The 21,292-nt window shown below is 57.9% G+C and overlaps 1 protein-coding gene and 1 non-coding gene across 5 annotated transcripts in view; both read left to right on the plus strand.

Annotated features, from left to right (window-relative positions):
- ABCA2 (ATP binding cassette subfamily A member 2) overlaps positions 1-21,292 on the plus strand; it is a 67,712-nt gene that overhangs the window by 15,166 nt on the left and 31,254 nt on the right. For 2 of the 4 annotated variants that reach the window (XM_029054249.2, XM_029054251.2), the window contains exons 2-17: positions 8,313-8,406; positions 9,702-9,704; positions 11,532-11,643; positions 12,279-12,445; positions 13,072-13,199; positions 14,523-14,627; positions 15,184-15,258; positions 15,412-15,630; positions 16,151-16,476; positions 16,837-16,996; positions 17,439-17,567; positions 17,688-17,858; positions 18,456-18,552; positions 19,906-20,079; positions 20,161-20,263; positions 20,917-21,031. In XM_029054249.2, the coding sequence (XP_028910082.1) occupies positions 8,313-8,406; positions 9,702-9,704; positions 11,532-11,643; positions 12,279-12,445; positions 13,072-13,199; positions 14,523-14,627; positions 15,184-15,258; positions 15,412-15,630; positions 16,151-16,476; positions 16,837-16,996; positions 17,439-17,567; positions 17,688-17,858; positions 18,456-18,552; positions 19,906-20,079; positions 20,161-20,263; positions 20,917-21,031 (2,178 nt within the window). The remainder of the gene's footprint in view (positions 1-8,312; positions 8,407-9,701; positions 9,705-11,531; positions 11,644-12,278; positions 12,446-13,071; positions 13,200-14,522; positions 14,628-15,183; positions 15,259-15,411; positions 15,631-16,150; positions 16,477-16,836; positions 16,997-17,438; positions 17,568-17,687; positions 17,859-18,455; positions 18,553-19,905; positions 20,080-20,160; positions 20,264-20,916; positions 21,032-21,292) is intronic. The other 2 variants (XM_029054250.2, XM_029054253.2) reach the window with 1 other exon arrangement.
- On the plus strand, positions 1,607-1,744 carry LOC114807850. Its single transcript, XR_003755889.1, has one exon. It is a non-coding gene; the product is annotated as a small nucleolar RNA SNORA7 (small nucleolar RNA).

A 21,292-nucleotide genomic window follows, 5' to 3' on the forward strand; every position in this document is an offset into this window, starting at 1 on the left:
GGACCTGAGTTTTAGTCCTGGTTCCACCAGTTGCCTACTGGGTGATCATGGGCAAGTCACTTCGCTTCTCTGGGCCTCAGTGACCTCATCTGTAAAATGAGGATTAAGATGATGAGTTCCATGTGGGACCCAGACCGTGTCCAACCTGGTTAGCGTGTATTTACCCCAGTGCTTAGTAATAATAATAATAATAATGTTGGCATTTGTTAAGCACTTACTATGTGCTAAGGCACTGTTCTAAGTGCTGGGGTGGATACGAGGTCATTGGGTTGTCCCACGTGGGGCTCGCGGTCTTAATCCCCATTTTACAGATGAGGGAACTGAGGCACAGAGAAGTGAAGTGACTTGCTCAAAGTCACACAGCTGACATGTGAGGGAGCCGGGATTTGAACCCATGACCTCTGACTCCCAAGCCCAGGCTCTTACCACTGAGCCACAGTGCCTGGCACATAGCACTTAACACATATCATAAAAAAAGGAGGGCCTTCCCTGTAAGATTGTTGTGGGCTTGGAACGTGTCTGTTATGGTGTTATATCGTACTTAGTACTCTGCGCCCAGTAAGCGCTCAATAAATGCGATTGACTGACAGGAAACGTCCATCCGGAAGACCAGAGGTGGTTCCCGGACCCCTGGCAGCAGCGGGCTGGAGGGAGGGCGGAGCCGGGTAGGGAGGGGGCCGGGCCCCGAGGAGGCATGGCTGGATATCAGAGGCGGGCACCTCACCGGGGTAAGTGCTGCCCGAAAGCGGGGCGGAGGTGCTGGAGGCCGACATGGGCACACCTGGGCCAGGTGAGAAGATGCTCTTCCATTCATTCAATCATATTTATGGAGCGCTAACTGTGTGCCAGAAACTGGACTAAGCGCATGGGAGAGCGCAATATAATGGACACATTCCCTGCCCACAACAAGCTTACAATCCAGAGGGGGAGACGGACATTAATATAAAGAAATAAATAAATTCCCAGTGTCTCAGCTGATTGGCAGCCGTGTTTCTCGGCCCGTTCTGGCCGAGATTCTGTACCAGCCGAGTTACGTGCTCTACCGTTTATGCACTCATCCAATATCCGTCTTTCCGTGCTTTCCTTTTTCCCGTCTGTAATTTATTTTACATTCGTTGTCTGTTTCATGACATGCGAATTCGTGAAGCGTTCTGTATTTTTCTGTAGTTTTCTTTATTTGTATTTATGTCTGTCACGCCCCCCAGACTGTAAACTTGTTGTGGGCAGGGAGTATCACTGTTTATTATTGTATTGTACTTTCCCAAGCGCCTAGTACAGTGCTCTGCACACAGTAAGCTCTCAATAAATACGACCGAATGAATGAATGAGTTAAGAGCTGGGTGCCGAACACTGTTGGAAGCACTGGGATAGTAACAAACCCTTTAAGTCAGACATAGTCCCCATCCCACATGGGGCCATTGTCTTAAGTGGGAGGGAGAACAGGTATTGAATCCCCATTTTGCAGTCGAGGAAACTGAGGCACAGAGAAGTTAAGAGATTTGTCCAAGGTCACACAGCTAGCAATTGACTGTAGACTGGAAGCTTGTTGGGAGCGGGCAAAGCGTCTGTTTATTGTTATATTGTACTCTCCCAAGCGCTTAACCCCCACCTCTCAAGATGGCACCCGGAGAGTTTCCAGTCCTCTACCGGTCTCGGCTACGGGAGGGAGAGTCCAGCAGAGGCCTACCCAGTCCATTCCTAGCTTGGCTGATAGCTAGCGAGTGGAAAGTCATCTGCTACAAGTCAGAACTCACCTGTGCTGGGCAGCAGCGGCATGGGAGAGGGTAGAGGGCGGAGACTAAAGTTTACAGCGCGGAAGAAGGCAGTGGTCAATCGCTTACGGATTTTTATCAAGAAAAATCTATGATTACACTACCGGAACGATTGCAGGTGGAAGGTGGGGCGTTCCGGGAGGGACGTGTCCATGGAGTCGCTGTGGGTCGGAGACGGCCCGACGGCATAAGGCAAGACAGGATAAGTGCTTAATACAGTGCTCTGCACCCAGTAAGTGCTCTGTGAATACAATTGAATGAATGAATGAATGAATTGGCAAGGCCGGGATTAGAACCCAAGTCCTCTGTCTCCCAAGCCCGTAACCCCCCGCTGGATTGTAGAGCTCCTTGAGAGCAGCCGTCATGTTTGGTAACGGTGGTGTTCTCTCCCAAGCGGTCCAGTGCTCTGCTTACATTAGTACTCTCCCAAGCGCTTAGTACAGTGCTGTGCACACAGTAAGCGCTCAATAAATCCGATTGACGGACTGAATGAATGGTCATTTGGATTGGGCTTCCAAGACAGAGATCACCTGACGTCCGTCCATCCGTGAGCCCGGCCCCAGCCCCGCTCCTGAGGGGGGGGCGTCCAGCTGTCTCCCCTCTGCCTCGCCCACTGGATCACTTTGGCAGTGGCCGGCGGGAAGGCTGGGGGGGGGGGCCGGGAGACCCCCGGGCCAGGGGCCGGCTGGCGGCGGGTGGGAGGAAGCCGGGTGGGCGGGCCGCACGTGGTGGGCAGGAGGGGGCCGGCAGAACTGAGTCAGCGTGGCCCAGTGGGAACGTATTAATGTCTGTCTCCCTATCTAGACTATAAACCCGCTGTGAGCGGGACATTTGTCTGCTTAGTGTTCTATTGTACTCCCCCTAGCATTTAGTACAGTGCTCTGCTCACAGTAAGCGCTCAATAAATACCATTGACTGACTGACTAGTAGAAGGAGTCCAGGTCCAGGAGACAGAGCGCCTGGGTTCTAATCCGACTCTGCCACTGGCCTGCTGGGTGACCTTGGACGAGTCAACACACATGTATATATAATAATGTTGGTATTTGTTAAGCGCTTACCATATGCAGAGCACTGTTCTAAGCGCTGGGGTAGATACAGGGTAATCAGGTTGACCCACGTGAGGCTCACAGTCGTCATCCCCATTTTACAGATGAGGTAACTGAGGCACAGAGAAGTGAAGTGACTTGCCCACAGTCACACAGCTGACAAGTGGCAGGGCCGGAATTCGAACCCATGACCCCCGACTCCCAAGCCCGTGCTCTTTCCACTGAGCCACGCTATATATCTGTAATTTAGTTATTCACTTGTTTATATATATTAGTGTATGTTTCCTCCTCTAGACTGTGAGCTCGCTGTGGGCAGGGAACGGGTCTGTCTGCTTTTGTACTCTCCCAAGTGCTCAGTACAGTGCTCTGCCCAGAGGACGCACTCACTAAATACGATTAAATGAATGAATGAATCTCTGGGCCTCAGTCTCCTGACCATAAAAACGGGGATTCGATCCCATCTCCCATCCCTTTAAACTGCAAGTCCCACATGGACCGGGACTGGGTCTGATTATAGTGTACCGCCCCCAGTGCTTAGCCGAGTGTTTGGAGCATAGTGGTAATAGTATTGATGAAACACGTCGCCCTGGGTGGAGCGGAGAGCTCAGTGAGTGTTATTTGTACGGTGACGGAGCTCCCCGGCCTCCGTCCCCAACCAGAGAAGCAGGAATCGACCGCCTCCGTCTTCTCCTCCCTGAGGCCTCCCTCTGGGTACCCCCGCAATGCCCCCCGGCCTTCTGAGTTGACCCAAGACAAGGGCACACAGAGAGAGAAAGAGATAGAGGGAGAGTGTGCCCGGGGAGAGGCTGGTACGGCTTGGGGATGCTCCCGGGGGCAGCCCAAGCCCATGGGTGTTTGGAGTCCTTTCGGCCAGGATCGAGAGGGTGACTCACAGCGGCCTCATGACCTTCCCCCCGGGGATGGGGGGGTGGCTGGACTAGTGGGGGAGGCGGTCGGGCTCCTGGATTTGCCACGGCCACAGAGAAGGGATTGTTTGTTGGTGGTAAACAAGAGCGCAGGGAAGAAGGCGTCCAACTGCGGAGAGGCGCCTCGTGGAGGCGGAGGGCAGAGGAGGCCGGGAGTAGGGATCCTCCGACCCCTGGCCCCGGGAGTGGTCCCATGTGAGGAGGGGGTCCGGCGGGAGGTAGGATGCAACGGAGGTGGGAAGCCAGGACCCTCGATCTATCCCCCGGGCGTGGTTCAGCATGGGTGGTGTGGGGGCGGGCATCGGCAGAGCTGCAGGGTGGCCTGCTGGTGGTATTTTCGAGCGACCTCGCTCAACAGCGCTTGGTCCACTGGGTCAGAGAGGTGGAGCCCGGTGGCAGGGAAGGAAGCCCGGGCCCCACCACCGAGTCACTAAACCACGGGGGACCCTCCACCCTCTGCTGTTTTTTCTTTTAATGGTATTTATTAAACGCTTACTAGGGCCCTAAACGCTGAGGTAGATCCAAGGTAATCAGGTTGGACACGGTCCCTGTCCCACATGGGGCTCACAGTCTTCATCCCCCATTTTACAGATGAGGTAACTGAGGCACAGAGAAGTGAAATGACTCGCCCAAAGTCCCACACAGCTGACAAGTGGCGGAGCCGGGATTGGAACCCACGACCTCTGGCTCCCGAGCCCGTGCCCTTTCCACTGAACGACGCTGCTTCTCATCTAAATCTATCAGTCCATAGTATTTATTGAGCACTGGGCAGAGCACTGGATTAAGGACTTGGACCAGAATGCAGTAGAGTTAGTTGACATGACCCCTGCCCTCAAGGTACCTACAAAGTAGCTGAGGAGGCTGACGCTAAAATAAATGACAGCTAGGAGAGCAACAGAATCGAAAGATACCGAATGTGTATCCTTACACACTTATTCTATCTAAGCGCTGTTAGATAGAATTCAGTCAGGTCTGACACAAGCTCCGTCCCCAAGTGGGGCTCACAGTTTAAGAGGGAGGGAAAATGGGTATTTCATCCCCTTTCTACGAAGGAGAAAACTGAGGCCCAGAGAAGTGAAGTGACCCGCCCAAGATCGCACAGCAGGCAAATGGCAGAGCCAGGATTAGAACGCAATTCTCCCGACTCCAGGTTCTCTGCTCTTTCCTCGAGACCTCGCTGGCCGCGGGCGGAGGGGAGACATGAGTACCCCCGTGCTTAGGTGACAGGGAAGTGTTGAGGCGGCAGTCGGGGGGAAATAGAGTAAGGAGGGGAGGGATTAATCAGGGAAGCCTTCCTGGAGGCAGTGTGATTTCAGAAGGAGTTTGGAGATGGGGAGAGCAGTGGCCTGCCAGATATGAGCGGGGAGGGAATGCCAGGCAGGAGCGGGGGCAGGGGTGAGGAGTTGACGGAGAAGGAGTCGAGAGCGGGGGACAGTGAAGGAGTGAAATCTGCAGGCTGGGGTACAGGGGGAGAGGAGGAAGGATAAGCAGCGGGAAGAGAGCTGATGGACTGCTCTAAATCATTCAATCCATCAATCTGTGGTATTTATTGGACGCTTGGGAGAGTACGATGCAAGAGATTGGGCGGGCACTCACTGCCCACAACGAGCTTCAGTCTAGAGGGGAGACAGACATTAATATAAATAAGTTACGGACACGTGCAGAAGTGCTGGGGGGTGGAGGTGGGGGAGGATCCAGAGTTTAGAGCAGGGCTCGGCACATAGTAAGCATTTAACAGATAATGTAATTATTATTATTTTATCAGGTGTCCAGAGGGTAGAGATCCGAGCTCAGAGGCAACGATCAGATATTTTTGTTTGATAACAGGGAGGGATGGCAACCACTGGACGATCTGGAGGGCTGAGGAGACATGTACCAAGTGATCTATATACCCCAGGACTTTTTACATTTGAAAAGCACTTACTGTGTGCCAAGCACTCTTCTAAGCCCTGGGGCAGATACAAGATAATCAGGTCGGCCACAGTCCATGCTCCACATGGGGCTCACAGTCTCTGGAAGAGAAACAGCAGGGATTGAGTCCCCATTTTGCTGAAGAGGGAGCTGGGGCAAAGAGAAGTGACTTGCCTAAGGTCACCCAGCAGGTCAGAGACGGTACCAGGATTAGAACCCAGGCCCTCTGACTCCCAGACCCTGTCCACCAGGCACCTTGTAAGAGCTTAACGAAAAAAAAATCCCTTCATTTTAGCTTAAAACCAAGTTCCGGCCCTCGAGGATGGTCAGAAAACCCGGCTCACTGCCCAGGGTGCTCCTAGCTCAGTGGAGAGACAGCACCTTGTGGGTCACCCATCAACACCACCTTGCCCCCTCCTACCTCACCTCATTTCTCCTACTACAACCCAGCTCACCCACTTCGCTCCTCTTAGTGCTAACTTTCTCACTGTGTCTACCTCACATCCGAGCCCACCCCCACATCCCACCTCTGGCCTGGAACGCCCTCCCTCCGCAAATCTAACAGACAATGACTCTCCCCTCCTTCAAAGCCTTATTGAAGGCCCATCTCCTCCAGGAGGCCTTCCCTGAGCCAGCGCCCGCCTTTCCTCTCCTCTCCTCACCTTCCCCTGCTCCCTTGTTCTTCCCGCTCCCAGCCCCAAGGCACTTAAGTCCATATCTGTCATTTATTTATTTATAGTAACGTGTCTCCCCCGTTATAGACTGTGAGTTCGTTGCGGGCAGGGGCTGTGTCTGTTTATTGTTGTATTTTACTCTCCCGATTGCTTAGTACAGTGGTCTGCATACAGTAAGCGCTCAATAAATATGATTGAATGAGAGGGTGAACCGCAGCTGCTCTAGAAGAGATAAGTATTGTGGCCCTTAATAATAATGTTGGCATTTGTTAAACGCTTACTATGTGCAAAGCACTGTTCTAAGCTCTGGGGCGGATACAAGGTGATCAGGTTGTCCCACATGGGGCTCACAGTCTTAATCCCCATTTTACAGATGAGGTCACTGAGGCACAGAGAAGTCAAGTGACTTGCCCAGAGTCACACAGCAGACAAGTGGCAAAGTAGGGATTAGAACCCATGACCTCTGACTCCCAACCCGGGCTCTTTCCACTGAGCCACGCTGCTTCTCCTCTTGAGCCCTTGGAACCAAACTCATCTGTAAATGATCCCAGGGGCCTCTTACCAGAAAATTAGTGGTCTTTATTGGGCGCTTGTGCAGTACAGCACACTGGCTTACGTACTTAAGAAGGTTTACAATAGAGCTAATAATAATAGTCATAATACTAATGATAACTGTAGTATTTGTTAAATGCTTGCTATGAGCCAGACACTGTACTAAGCCCTGGGGTGGGTACAATCAAATCAGGTTGGACGCAGTCGCCGTCCCACATGGGCCGCGCGGTCTCAATCCCCATTTTACAGATGAGGGGAATGAGGCGCAGAAGCGTGAAGTGACTTGCCCCAGGTCACACAGCAGACATGTGAGGGAGCTGGGATAAGAACCCATGACCTTCTGACTCCCAGGCCAGTGCTCTAGTTGTTAGGCGATTACTATGAGTTAAGGTTATTCTGTTGTATTGTACTCTCCTCATGGTCTAGTACAGTGATCTGCACACAATGAGCACTCAATAAATTCCATTAAATAAATAAATACCAATAAATAAATAAAATTGATTGCTAAACTCTGGGGTAGATACAAGATAAGCAGTTTGGACACAGTCCCTGTCCCTCATGGGGCTGTCAGCTTGGGGTGGAGGGAAGAAGGGGTATTGAATCCCCATTGTACAGGTGAGGAGACTGAGGCTGAGAGAAGTCAAGTAATAGTAGCGGTCTTGGTTAAGCCCTTTCTCTGTGTCAAGGGAAGATACAAGATGCAGGCCCTGTCCCATATGGGACTCACAGCCTAAGGGGGTGGGAGAACAGGTACTGAATCCCCGTTTTACAGATGAAGAAATTGAGGCCCAGAAAAGTAATAACTGTGGTATATGTTACTAATTATCATCAGTAGTATTATAGTAATTAGGAGATCGGTTAAGCGCTTACTATGTGCCAGGCACTGTACCAAGTGCTGAAGCGGAAACAGGCAAATTGGGTTGGATCCAATCTCTGCCCCAAGTAGGGTTTCCAGTCTCAATCCCCATTTTCCAGATGAGGTATCTGAGGCCCAGAGAAGCGAAGCGGCTTGCCCGAGGTCACCCGGCAGACAAGTGGTGGAGCTGGGATTAGAACCCCTGACCTTCTGACTCCCAGGCCCGTGCCCTCTCCGCTACGCCGCGCCGCTTCTCGTTAAGTGCTTTCTACGTGCCCTGCGCTGGAGAGAAAGAAGATACTCCTGTCGGACAGAGTCCCCGTCCCACTTGGGGCTTACAATCTAATGGCCGCTTAGCGTTAGCTGGGGGAGATCTGCGGCAGCTGGTGGTCTTAGCGCCAACGCCTTAGGGGCAGCACAGAAGCAGCACGGCCTAGTGGAAAGAGCCCGAGAAGGCAGCGGGAAGGCCCAGAAGGCCGGCGAGGAAGCCCAGCAAGCCGGCGGAGGGGCTTTCTGGAGGCCCGCGGCAGGTAGGCCCAGAGATTCACTGCTGCCGCTCTCTCTCCGCTCCGCAGTGGGTGTTGGCGTTCGAGATCTTCATCCCCTTGGTCCTCTTCTTCATCCTCCTTGGGCTGCGGCAGAAGAAACCCACCATCTCCGTGAAGGAAGGTGAGCGGGGCCCGCCGGGGACGGGGAGAGTCGGGGGCGGGGAGGTGGGGCCGGGTCCCTGGAGTGGCCCTCCCAGGGGGCAGAGAGGGTAGAGAGGGGAAAGTGGCTGGCTGAGAATGTCCTCTCCTGGGGCGGGGTCGCTCCCTCCGCTCCTGCCCAAACCTCTGCCCCTGCCCCAGCCAGGTGACGGAGGGCGCAGACTTGGGGAGGGGGAGATGAGCCCCCTCATCATGAGGGTGGGGGGCAGGGGAGGGCCAGCAAAGGGGAGTACAGAAGGAAGACGTGGAAGGAAAGGTGATTGGGGTAAGCCGGAAGCCCGCATTCACAGGAGAATGCAGTCTATGAGTACTTGTATGTCCGTGGGTCTGCGTATTCTTATCATCATTATTATCGTTATGCTTATGCTATTGGTTAAGCACTTACTATGTGCCAAGCACTATTCTGAATCCTGGGGTAGTTGCGTAGCGATCGTTCATTCACTCGTATCGAGTGCTTACTGTGTGCAGAGCACTGTATTAAGCGCTTGGGAGGGGACAGTATCACAATAAACAGACACATTCCCTGCCCACAATGTTTTTACGGTCTAGAGGTAATCCAATCCGAACGGGCGCCGTCCTTGTCCCACATGGGCCTCACACCCTAAGTAGGAAGGAGGACAGGCATTGATTGTCATTTTACAGATGAGGAAACTGAGGCTCAGAGGATCCATCCATTCATTCAATCGTATTTACTGAGCGCTTACTGTGTGCAGAGCACTGTACTAAGCACTTGGGAAAGTACAATACAACAGTGAAATGACTTGTCCAAGGTCATAAGCAGGTAAGTGGCAGAGCCCGGCTCAGATCCCGGGTCCTCTGCTTCCCGGGCCCGGGCTCTTTCCACTAGGCCAGGCTCTTTCTGCGGGAAAGGGGGTGTTTGTGTGTATGTGTGATGGGTTGTGGCGGGCGGACGGTATGTGAGAGAGGGAGAGCCATACGCACCCACTTCCAGCTTGTGTTTCAGAGACCCCTCAGGCCAGCCTCCAATCTCCGCCGCCGCCACCGCGAAGGCTGAGGAGGCCTCCCTCCCTCCCCCCCGCCCTCCCGCCTGCCGACCAGAAGACCATTTTTCCCGTTTGTTGTCAGAAATCACCGTAATGTCCTCTCCCCTCACCCCACCTCCCCGATGTTCACGATTTTCATTTGTGATTTGGTTTTTTTTTTCCCCCCTTCTCCCGTTTCCTCTCACGCATGTACCTGTTTTCTTTCTTCCTCATCCCCTGCCCGCCCACCCGCCCGGCCCCCTGCATGCTCCAGTCTGTAAGTGGTTCGCTCTTCTCGGATTTCTGTGCCCCTCCCCCCGGCAAAACATCATGGGAAACAGCAGCCCGCGGGGCCTCCGCTGATTCCCGGCTTGTGTTGTTGGGTCTTTTCCCCCAACGCCCCTCCCCGCCTTTAACGCCTTTAACCGCTGCGCTCACCCTGGGGCCTGCGGGAAGGGGAAATGGGGCAGCTGGGGTCCCGGCCGTGGGGCCGAGGTCCATGCCATTCCTGCCCACTCCCCTTCCCCGGCTGCTGTCTAACTCCTCGGGCTGGAGCGCCCAGCCTGAGGCCTACCTCTGCTGGCCGCCCTGTCCTGGGACTCCTCTCCATCTTCTTCAGCCTCTGGGGGCTTCTGGGGAAGGCCCGTGGAGGGGTCAAGCTGACTCCCAGTTCCGTTGCCTGGGAAGAGTTCCCTCTTGACATCCACGGTCTGTTGTTGGGGGCATGGGAAGAGTCGATGAGTTTGGATGGCCATCTTGGGGCAACTCCCTCCCTACCCGGTGACGATTCCCCCAGACCAGTTTGTCAGATAGGATTGGACTCTTGTTTTTTTCATGGCATTGATTAAGCGCTTACTATGCGTCAAGCGCCGTTCTAAGACCTGGGGGTAGATACAAGTTAATCAGTCCTTGTCCCACATGGGGCTCGCAGATGAAATAGGAGGGAGAACAGATATTGAATCTCCACTTTTTGTTTGAGGAAACTGAGGCTCAGAGAAGACAATCAGTCAACCAGTGATAGCTCTTACTATGTGCGGAGCACTGAGCTAAGGACTCGGGAGAGTGCAATACAACAGAATTTGCCGACTCTGTCCATAGTGGGCTTACGGTCTAGAGACATGACTCGCCCAAGGCAACCAAAATAGAGGAGCTGGGATTAGAACCCAGGTCCTCTGGCTCCCAGGCCTGGTCTGTTTCCACTAAGCTATACTGCTTCCCTGCTCTCCCCCCGGCTTGCTGTCCTCCCCAGCCCTCTCTCCCTGGGTGTTGGGCGCTGCCAGGATGCCCCACCCCCAGCCAAACTTCTCCCCAGGGAACACAATCAGTCGATGGTATTTATTGAGCTCTTCCTGCGGGCAGACCACTCTACTAAGCGCTTGGGAAAACACAGCAGAGCTGGTAGACACGATCCCTACCCACAAGGAGCTGCCAGTCTACAGGCAGAGACAGACATTATAATCAGTCAGGGATCTTATGGCACCAAATGCACACGGACAGAGACACAGAGAGCATTCCAAGCTCGCCACAGCAAGGAAAACTGTGGCTTTCTGGAGTGTGATAGACTCCCCCGTGCCCAGATCTGCCCCCTCCCCGCAACCCCCGACTCTTCCAGCGGCTCCCTCGCCGACTGCGGGTCTCAACCTCTCCCTAGCCAGGGTCCTCTTTTCAAGCCCTGGGTCTTTTCCGCGGCAGTGCCAGGCCCACCCCCTCACCGGGGCTTAGTCTCCGCTGGGCTGCCAGCTCCCCCAGGGAGGGGTTGGTGTCCGTCTACTCTTTTGGACTCCCCCAAGCGCTTAATGCAGTGCCCTGCCCACTGTAAGCGCTCAGTTAATACCGCTGATTGATTGATGGCTGAGGGACCAGAGAGTTGAACCAGAATCTGCTCCGGATCCAAGACCTGGTCCCTTTTGGGCTGCGCTGGGTGTTTGGTGAGGTGTGGGACCTGTGACTTCTGACCTCCGCCCCTGTAGACTTTCTGTAGACGGCTTAGAGCTAACCCTCATGCTTTTCTCTGAGGCAAGGCGTGTCTCTCTCTTTCTCTCTGTCTCCCACACTCTCTCACCTCTTCCCCATCCTCCTTATGTCTCTCCTCCTCCCTCTCCAGCGTTCTACACGGCGGCCCCCCTGACCTCGGCGGGCATCCTGCCCGTGATGCAGTCCCTGTGCCCCGACGGTCAGAGAGACGAGTTCGGCTTTCTCCAGTACTCCAACTCCACGTGAGTGGCTGTGGCCGGAAAATGGTCCCGTTCCCCGTCCCTCCTGCGGGAGGGAGAGGGACCCCGATCTGGGGCTTGGGACCCCCGGAGACAGGAAGGGAGAGAAGCCAAGAGAGAATGCACCCCTATAGCACGAACTTAGCCCCCCATCTCACGCCAGGTTTCCTTCTGGAATATACAGGTGACCTGTGACCCCAGGTCACCCCAACGGGGCACCTTTCTACGACCCCCCCCCCCCAGGCCCCTGCCATTGTCTCACCTTCCTGTCCAACGCCCCACCTGGTGACGCTATCAGCTCCCCCCACTTCTGCTGGTCGGGCCCTCAGTTGTATTTACTGAGCGCCTGTCGGGTGCCGAGCACTGTCGTAAGCACTTAGAAAAATCCAGTGGCTTAGTAGACATGACCTCTCCCCTCAAGAAGCTTACAGTCCAGCACATGCCCACCTTCTCCACCCATCGCATTCCTCTGGTCAGTTGCTCAAATGTTGAGTTGGGGGGGTGGGCGTCAGTGAGACAAGGGCTACATCTCCCAGGATGCCCTGGGGCAGCCGCCCCTCCAGGGGCTGAGGGGAATTGTCGTTCACTAAATTCTCCGGTCCCCGGGGCGCTCACGGGCTCGCCCCTGCCCTCCGCAGAGTGACCCAGCTGCTGGAACGGCTCACCGAGGTGGTGGGCGAAAGCGACCTGTTCGGCCCGGCCCGGCCCAGCCTGGAGGAGGAGCTGGAGTCCCTGCGGCGCCGTCTGGAGTCCCTCAGCGGCAACGCCAGCTCCGGCTCCGGGGACAACCGCTTCCACCGGACAGGTCGGGGGGCCAACCGCCGTCAGTCCGCCCTCCCGCGGGCCCCGGGGCCGGCACCACCTAGTCCCTTGTCAGGCTTGAGCCTGGACGGGCCTCCACTCTCTCCCGTCTCTGCCCCTCGGCCTCCCTAGCTGTACGATGGGCACACGACGCCCTTAGAGACGAGCGGGTGTTCCCGTCATTTCAAAGTCCCGTTAGTGGCCACGATAATTTAGAGTCCCCGAAGTGGCCCAGCGGGTCTTAGCCGGGCCCAGAAAGCCGCTGGGGTTCCGTTAGCCGGTCCCGCCCCTGACGGCTAGCGGAATCCCAGAGCCCACTCCCCCGGCCTGCCGTGGCGGACGTCCGAGGTGGTAGAGCGGAGAGGGCTGTGGGGCAGGAGTCCTCGTCCACTCCTTGCTTATAAACGGACGGCCAATACCGAATTCGTTAACGGCCTCACCGGCAACAGAATTGGACAAACCAGATCCAGGAATAACCTTCTATTGCTGACCAGGGAACTTTGTTTTTTATATTTTTTAATGGCATCCCTTAAGCGCTTCCTCCTTGCCAGGCTCTGTGGTAAGCGCCGGGGTAGATCTAAGGTCTGGGTGATCCCTGCTGGCCAGGCCTACCATGTTTTCCCTCTCCAGGCTCCGACTTCACCCTGGGCAGCGTGGCCAGGGACCGGCAGGCCTTTCGGCACTTCCTCACGCAGAACCTGTCCCTGACCAACGAGACGGCCGAGGTCCTGCTGGGGGCCGGCGTCAACCTCCATGAGGTGAGTGGCATCAGGCCGGGGGAGTGGGGTGGAGCCTGGGCTGCCTAGAGACCCTGCTAGAGCCTGGGCTGCCTAGAGACCCTGCTAGTGGCTAGAGCATGGGCCTGGGAGTCAGGAGGTCGTGGGTTCAAATCCCAGCTCCGCCACTTGTCCGCTGTGTGACCTCGAGCGAGTCACTTCACTTCTTTGTGTTTCACCCTCGTCTGTTAAATGGGGATTGAGACTGTGATCCCCATATGGGACAGGGACGGTGTCCAATCCGATCATATTGTATCTATCCCAGCACTTAGAACAGTTCTTGACACATAATAAGCACTTAACAAATACCATTATTGTTATTATTAATAATAATAATAATAATAAATAATCTGAGCTGTTGACCAAGGGATTAAAGGAAATCAAATTTGCTTGAGGGCCGAAGCGTCCCTACCTTCCACCTTTGCTTCATTCATTCAGTTGTATTTTTTGAGCCCTTACTATGTATCGAGCACTGTACTAAGCACTTGGGAGAGTATAATACAAGAATAAACGGACACATTCCCTGCTCACAATGAGTTTGCAGTCTAGAGAGGGAGACAGACATTAATATAAATACGTAAATGACAGGTATGGACATATTGATTCTATTTATTGCCATTGTTCTCGTCTGTCCGTCTCCCCCGGTTAGACCGTAAGCCCGTCAAACGGCAGGGACCGTCTCTATCTGTTGCCGACTTGTTCATTCCAAGCGCTTAGTACAGTGCTCTGCACATAGTAAGCGCTCAATAAATACTATGAATGAAAGTGGTGTGGGACTGGGGGAGGATGAATAAAAGGAGTGAGTCGGGGTGACACAGAAGGGAGTGGGAGAAGAGGAAAGGAGGACTTAGGGAAGGCCTCTTGGAGGAGGTGTCCCTTCGATACGTCTTCAAAGTGGGGGAGAGTAATCGTCTGTCGGATAGGAGGAGGGAGGGCGTTCCAGGTCAGGGGCGGGACGCGGGCAAAGGGTCGGCGGCAAGATAGGCGAGATCGAGGCACTGTGAGAAAGGTTAGTTTTCGAGGAGTGAAGTGTGGTGGCTGGGTTATCGTAGGAGAGAAGTGAGGGGCGGTAAGAAGGGATAAAATTGGTTTCCGGCTATGTTCTCTGGGGCCGCTTCGGGGGTCCAGCCGGGATCAGCGGTTGGCCAATTTAAGGGAGCCCAACTCGGCCCACGGCTCAGATCGGGCAGGGGACGGGCCAGTCCTCCGGGCTTCTGAAACGGGCGCCACTATGCCCCAAGACGGAGGGGACCCCCAGCCCGCTGTCTGAGACCTGCTCCCTGGGGGGGGTCCCCCTCCCCCCAGGTATACCGCCGGCTCCTCATCCCCTCCCCGCCGGCGGCAGACGAGGCTCCGGAGAGCGCGCCCTGGGCCCAGCGAGGGAGCCACGGGAAGGTCATGCGGCCGGAGGTGAGGCCGGGGCCTGCTGGTCCTCTCTGACCATCCTGGGAGGCGAGGGGGTGGGTAGGGATCTGGGATGCGTGTGACACTCCCCCCCGACCCCCCAAACCCTTGAAAAGGAAGATAAAATATGTCAGCAGCTGGGGTCAGAGACGGAAAGGAGGGCACTGGGGGCTGCAGAGGGTAAGGCCAAGGGGGCATGGCTGATCTGGGAGATGGAGAAGTGTGTCTGAGATGAGGTAGGTGTGTGTGAGTGTGTGTGTGAGAGAGGGAGAGAGATGGTGGGAAGCGGGAGGTCTCTGGAGGAGAAGGGATGGAGCTGTGGAAACGGCGGGGAAGTCGGGGAGAGGAGGCACGTGACGGGAGATGGTAGGGGCCGAGGCAGGGCCAGGAGAGGGCCTAGCTCTCCCTACAGTCTCCGGGTTTTTACCCGCATCTCCCACCCCCACAGGAGAACGGCCCCGGGGGCTGGTGGGGCCGGGCGGTGGGATGGGCCCCCCACCAAGCCCGGGAGGGGCCCGCAGGCCCGGTTCACCGACCGACTCTACTTCCCCTCCTGGCCCAGGCCCTGGGCCTGGCCAATCCAGCTGCCAGCCTCCCCGAGGCCTTCAGCCCCCAGGCCCGGATCGCGGAGCTGGAGGTGAGCACGGGGGGTCGTGAGGGGACGGGAGCCGGCCGGGGTGGCGTCAGGCCTCCGAGGCACTGGTTGGACTTCGCCCCAGGCCCGGACGTTTCGGGGGGGTGGGGGCGTTAAGCGGGCTGACAACCGGCCCCTCTCCGCCCCCTTGCCCAGGATGAGCTGCTGGTGCCCGCCGTGCTGGAGGGGCTGACCTGTGCCGGGACCCCCGAGGAGCTGAGCCGTGTCCTGACGGTGCCCGCGGCCCAGCAGCCCCGGCTGGGGGAGTACCAGACCGCTCTCTGCGCCGGGGACGCCCGGGCCCGGACCCAGCGCTTCAACCACCTGGCGGCCGGACTCCGGGACCACCTGGACACCCGCAGGATCGGCAGCCAGGTGGGGGCCGGCAGGCCCGGGGGCTGCCGGCGGAAGATCGGGCGGGCAAGTGGGTGCTCCCCTCTGGGCCCTAGTCGAGCTGGCATCCCCCAGGGGCTCCGGCTGCCCAGCTCTGCATCTCGTGGCCCTCTGGCTCCGCGGATGGCGAGGGGAGAGGAAGCAGCATGGCCCAGTAGAAGTGGCTGCCGGCCTGGGAGTCAGAAGGCCCGGGTTGTATCGACCCCAGCTCTTAGCACAGGGCTGGGCACATAGGAACTGTTTAATATTATTCTCAGTAATAAGAATGATCCTAAAACATTCCTATGACCTGACTTCTAGCTTTGAGCCTAAATGTGACCCCCCGCCCGGCCCAGGCCTCCACGGCCAGCCCCATCTGTCTGGTCCCTCAAGCCGTAGGCAGCCCGAGGAATGGGGCGGGCAGGGCGGGCGGCGCAGGATGGGTGGACTGAGCATTTCCGCCAGTTGAGGAGGCCGGGAAGAGGCGGCCTGGCGTGGCTGACCACCTTCCCGGGCCCCGCAGCTGCCCCTGACCCGCGCCCAGCAGAACAGCAGCGCGTCCGGCCGGGCCCGGCTGCAGGGGCTTCTGGCGGACCTGAAGGGAGTGGAGAAGGCGCTGCGGGACGTGGACATCCTCTCGGCACTGGCCCGCCTGCTGCCCCAGGGGGCCTGCTCCGGCCGTACCGCCCCCGCGGCTTCCAACGGGACCGGCGTGGCCTGCAACGGCACGGCCAACGCCACCGCCGAGGCCGGGGAGAGCGAGGCGGGCGCAGCCAGTCTCCCCGAGCAGTACTCTGCCTTCGTCCAGCTCTGGGCCGGCCTGCAGCCCATTCTCTGCGGAAACAACAGGTGGGGTGGGCCGGGGGCTGCGGGGGTCATGGGGATGGTGGGTTCTGGGAGAGAGCTGGGGGCAGGGGCTTGAGACCCAGTCGGGGAAGAACCCGGCCAGGGAGCGGAAACTGGCATCCGGGGGGCTGAGGGCAGGGGCCTGGGAGGGAGCCGGGGCTGAGCCCGGCCAGGGAGAAGGAGCTGGGATAGAGTGGGCGATGCCAGGGTGGGGCAGAGGGGTCAGGGAAGGCAAGGGGGTCTGGTCCAGGGAACAGGGGGACCGGAGTGGGCGGAGAGCGGGCTGGGGTAAGCGAGGCTGGGCGGACACGGATGGAGCCTTCTGGGGCCGACCCCTGAGCCCAGACTCCGGGCCCCTGGCAGGACGATCGAGCCCGAAGCGCTGAGACAGGCGAACATGAGCTCGCTGGGCTTCACCAGCAAGGAGCAGCGCAACCTCGGCCTCTTGGTCCACCTGATGACCAGCAACCCCAAGATCCTGTACGCGCCTGTGGGCAGCCAGGCCGATGAGCTCATCCTGAAGGTCAGGGCAGGGACGAGGGGAGTGGGGGTAGCCGGGTATGGGCCAGGGCAGGGAGCAGTGGGATGGAGCAGAGGATGGGGACAGGGCCGGGGGACAATGGGATGGAGAGCAGGGGGAACTGGGGGAGGGGCAGAGGACCAACCCTGAGTGAGGCTCGCCCTGTATCCGATACCTCTCCCCACACCCTCCCCCACCCCACCTCCCCCCTAAGCCTCCACGCCTCCCGGTAGCCCCCCGACCTGCCCTAAGTACAGCCCAGAATGGGGTTCGTCCTGTTCCTATCGGACCCCTCCATTCCCAGAAGTCTTCCCAAGCCAAAGGGAAACGAACTCTTCCATCCATCTTGTCCTTCCCTCCCTCCCTCTGGGGGCGGGCGGGGTTGAGGGTCAGGACCCCCGGGCAGCCCCACGGGGAGCTCATCAGTCCCCCTCACCCCGGCCAGGCCAATGAGACATTCGCCCTGGTGGGGAACGTGACGCGCTACGCCCAGCTCTGGCTGAACATCTCGGCGGAGATCCGTGGCTTCCTGGACCAGGGGAAGCTCCAGCATCATCTCCGCTGGCTGCAGCAGGTGGGCACCGTCGGGGGGACCGGGGGCGGCCCGAGGAGGGGCACTCGCAGCTGCGGTGGTCCTCCGGCGGAAACCACCTCCCCCGCCGACCCCAGCCCGCCATCCTCCCGCTCCCCGCAGTACACCGCTGACCTGCAGCAGCACCCCGAGGCCCTGAACCTGTCGGACGGCGGCGAGCTGCCCCAGGCCCTCCTGGAGCACAACCTCTCCCTCCCAACGGCGGGCGCCCTGCTGCAGCAGCTGGACACCATCGACAACGCCGCCTGCGGCTGGATTCAGTTCATGTCCAAGGTCGGCCCTCCTCCCTCTTCCCTCCGGTCCTGACCTCCGGCTCCTGGACGGGAAGTCTCCCGCTTCCCTTCCCCGGGGACCCAGGAGGGCGGGCCTCCCGGCCGGAGCATGATAAAAGCTCAGTCAGTCATATTTATTGAGCACTTACTGTGTGCGGAGCACTTGACTAAGCGCTTGGGAGAGGACAGTACAACAATAAACGGACACATTCCCTGCCCACCACGAGCTTAGAGTCTAGAGTTGAGGGAGGCCGATGTTAATATAAATACATAAATGATAGAGATGGACATAAGAGGTGTGGGGCTGGAAGCGGGGATGAATAAAGGGAGCAAGCCAGGACGACGCAGAAGGGAGTGGGAAAAGAGGAAAGGAGGGCTCAGTCAAGGAAGGCCTCGTGGAGGAGATGGGCCTGGAAGCGGGGGAGGCGGCGAACTCCGAAGAGGGGCGTCTGTGAGACAGGCCCCACTCCCACCTCGGCCTCAGCGTCCCCACCTTCGCAGTAACCGAGGTGGCCTGTGTGCCCAGCTGCAGCCCCCGACCGCGGGACTGAGGACAGACCGATGAATGGCCCTTCTCCATTGTCCCCCGCCCCGACAGGTCAGCGTGGACATCTTCAAGGGCTTCCCGGACGAAGAGAGCATCGTCAACTACACGCTCAACCAAGCCTACCAGGATAACGTCACCGTGTTTGCCAGTGAGGACCACCCCGCAACGAAGAACTCCCACCCCCGAGCCTCAATCCCCGGTCCCCCCATCCCGAGCCCTCTCACGCCTGTTTCTTCCCCCTCCCCTTCTCCTTGGCCCAAAGGAAAGGGCAGAGAGGGGACTCCAGCCTCTCCTTTGCATGGCCCTGCCAACCCCACACTCTCATTTCCCTGAAACGGTCCACCCTTCCTCCTGCTTGCCAAACAAGATCGTGCCCACCCCTTTCAATCCATCAGGAATATTTGTGGAGCGCTTACTGTGTGCAGAGCGCTGTACTGAGTTCTTTTAAGAGTCAATCAGTCGTCTTTACTTAGTGTTTACTAGGTGCAGAGCAGTGTACTGAACATTTGAGACTGGTGAAGCAGCTGGCTTAGTGGATAGAGCATGGGCCCGGGAGTCAGAAGGACCTGGGTTCGGATCCCTGGTCCTCCCCTTGCCTGCTGAGTGACCTAGGGCAAGTTACGTCACTTCTCTGGACCTCACGGGTAAAATGGGGATCGAGACTGAGAGTCCCATGTGAGACAGGGACTGATTAACTTGTTTCCACCCCAGTGTTTAGAACAGCGCTTGACCCATAGTAAGCACTGAACAAATACCATCATCAGTGATGTGACCCCTGGCCTGGAATTGCTGACCGTCTACTGTGTAATGAGCACTGTGCCGAGTGCCCGGGAGGGCCCAGGAGCATCAGCGGACATGACCCCTGTCTTCGAGGAGCTGACAGTCTACTTTGTGCAGCACACTGGGCTGAGCGCTTCAGAGAGTCCAGTAGAACAACAATAATAATAATAATGATGGTATTTGGTAAACGTTTACTAGGTGCCAAGCACTGTTCTAAGCGCTGGGGCAGATACAAGGTAATCAGGTTGTCCCACGTGAGTCTCACAGTCTTCATCCCCATTTTCCAGATGAGGTAACTGAAGCACAGAGAAGTGAAGTGAGTTGCCCAAAGTCACTCAGCTGACCAGTGGCGGGGCCGGAATTAGAACCCACCACCTCTGACTCCCAGGCCCGGGCTCTTTCCACTAAGCCACACTGCTTCTCAACAGACAGAACCCCTTGCCTGGAATGGTTGACGATCTACTGTGTGCAGAGCACTGCGTGGAGGGCTTGGAGCTTAACAAATACTCATTATTATTATTATTGATAAGAGTCCAGTAGGGTCAGCAGACAACACCCCTTTCCTGGAGTCCCTGACGCCCTACTATGTGCAGAGCATTGTGTTGAATGCTTGGGAGAGTCCAGTAGGGTGCTCCTTAGACGGAGGCCGAGGCCTGTCCCTCTCGCCCCGGACGGGGCCGGGGTCTCCGGCTGAGCCCCTTCCTTGCCCCGTTCCCCATAGGCGTGATCTTCCAGACGCTCCCGGACGGCTCGCTCCCTCCTCACGTGCTGTACAAGATCCGCCAGAACTCCAGCTTCACCGAGAAGACCAACGAGATCCGCCGGGCCTACTGGCGCCCGGGGCCCAACACCGGCGGACGCTTCTACTTCCTCTACGGCTTCGTCTGGATCCAGGGTGAGGCGGGCGGACCGGCGGGCGGGGCGGGCGGGGGGTCACCGCCGCGGCCCTTGACCGGCCCCTCCGCTCCCGCCTCAGACATGATGGAGCGCGCCATCATCAACACCTTCGTCGGACGCGACGTGGTGGAGCCGGGAAACTACGTGCAGATGTTCCCGTATCCCTGCTACACCCGCGACGAGTGAGGGTCCTGAGCAGGGGCGGGGGGCCGGGGCAGGGTTGGGGAGAGGCCCCCCAGGGGGAGAGGGTGGCAAAAATCCCCTCCAGCACCAAGAGAGCCTGACAGAGCGGGATGGGCGGCATTTGAGAAGCAGCGTGGCTTGGTGGATAGAGCCCGGGCCTGGAGTCTAGCTGTGTGACCACGGGCAAGTCACTTCACGTCTCTGGGCCTCGGTTCCCTCATCTGTAAAATGGGGATTGAGACCGCGAGCCCCACGTGGGACAGGGACCGTCCAACCCCATTCGCTCGTGTCCACCCCGGGGCTTAGTACAGTGCCAGGCACACAGTACGCGCTTAACAAATACCATCGTCGTTCTTATTTGGGCAGGACTCCGGGGGGGACGGGGGGGAGACCCCAGGGGTGGTCACAGTTGAGTCTGCGGTGGGCTGCACCCCAGAGCAGCATCTCCCGCCGGAGTCTCGGGTGAAGCGGGAGGGAGAGCGGCGATGATGCGGGTGGACGCTGGGTGGGCGCTGGCTCGGCGGGTCCCCCCGGGACGGCAGGATGATGGGAGCAGGTGGGAGGTCGGTTCTGGGGGTGGGAGGCAGGAGAGGGGTCTCTCACAGCCCCGACCCGGTTCCCGGCTCTGACGCTCACCCGGCCCCACTCCCAGCTTCCTGTTCGTCATCGAGCACATGATGCCTCTCTGCATGGTCATCTCCTGGGTCTACTCGGTGGCCATGATGATCCAGCACATCGTGGCCGAGAAGGAACATCGGCTCAAAGAGGTGGTGGTCTGCCCGCCCTCCCCCGGCTCCCAGAGCTCTGCCCCATCACCCCCCACTCCTGTCCCCAGAGGAAGACGCCCCGAAGGGGTCGGGGGGCCTCCTTCCCCGGGGCCCCGAGCCCATCATGGCTGGCTCCCCCAGCTGCCTCTCCCCTGCTCTCCAGCCAGCTGTGGACGACCCCCTCCCCGCGCCCACCACAACCCTTCCCATGCCCCCTGCACCCCTGCCCCATCCACCGCACCGCCCTCCACCCCCCACGAC

Source organism: Ornithorhynchus anatinus, chromosome X4 (genome assembly GCF_004115215.2).
Source record: "Ornithorhynchus anatinus isolate Pmale09 chromosome X4, mOrnAna1.pri.v4, whole genome shotgun sequence".
In the NCBI taxonomy this organism is placed as follows: Eukaryota; Metazoa; Chordata; class Mammalia; order Monotremata; family Ornithorhynchidae; genus Ornithorhynchus; species Ornithorhynchus anatinus.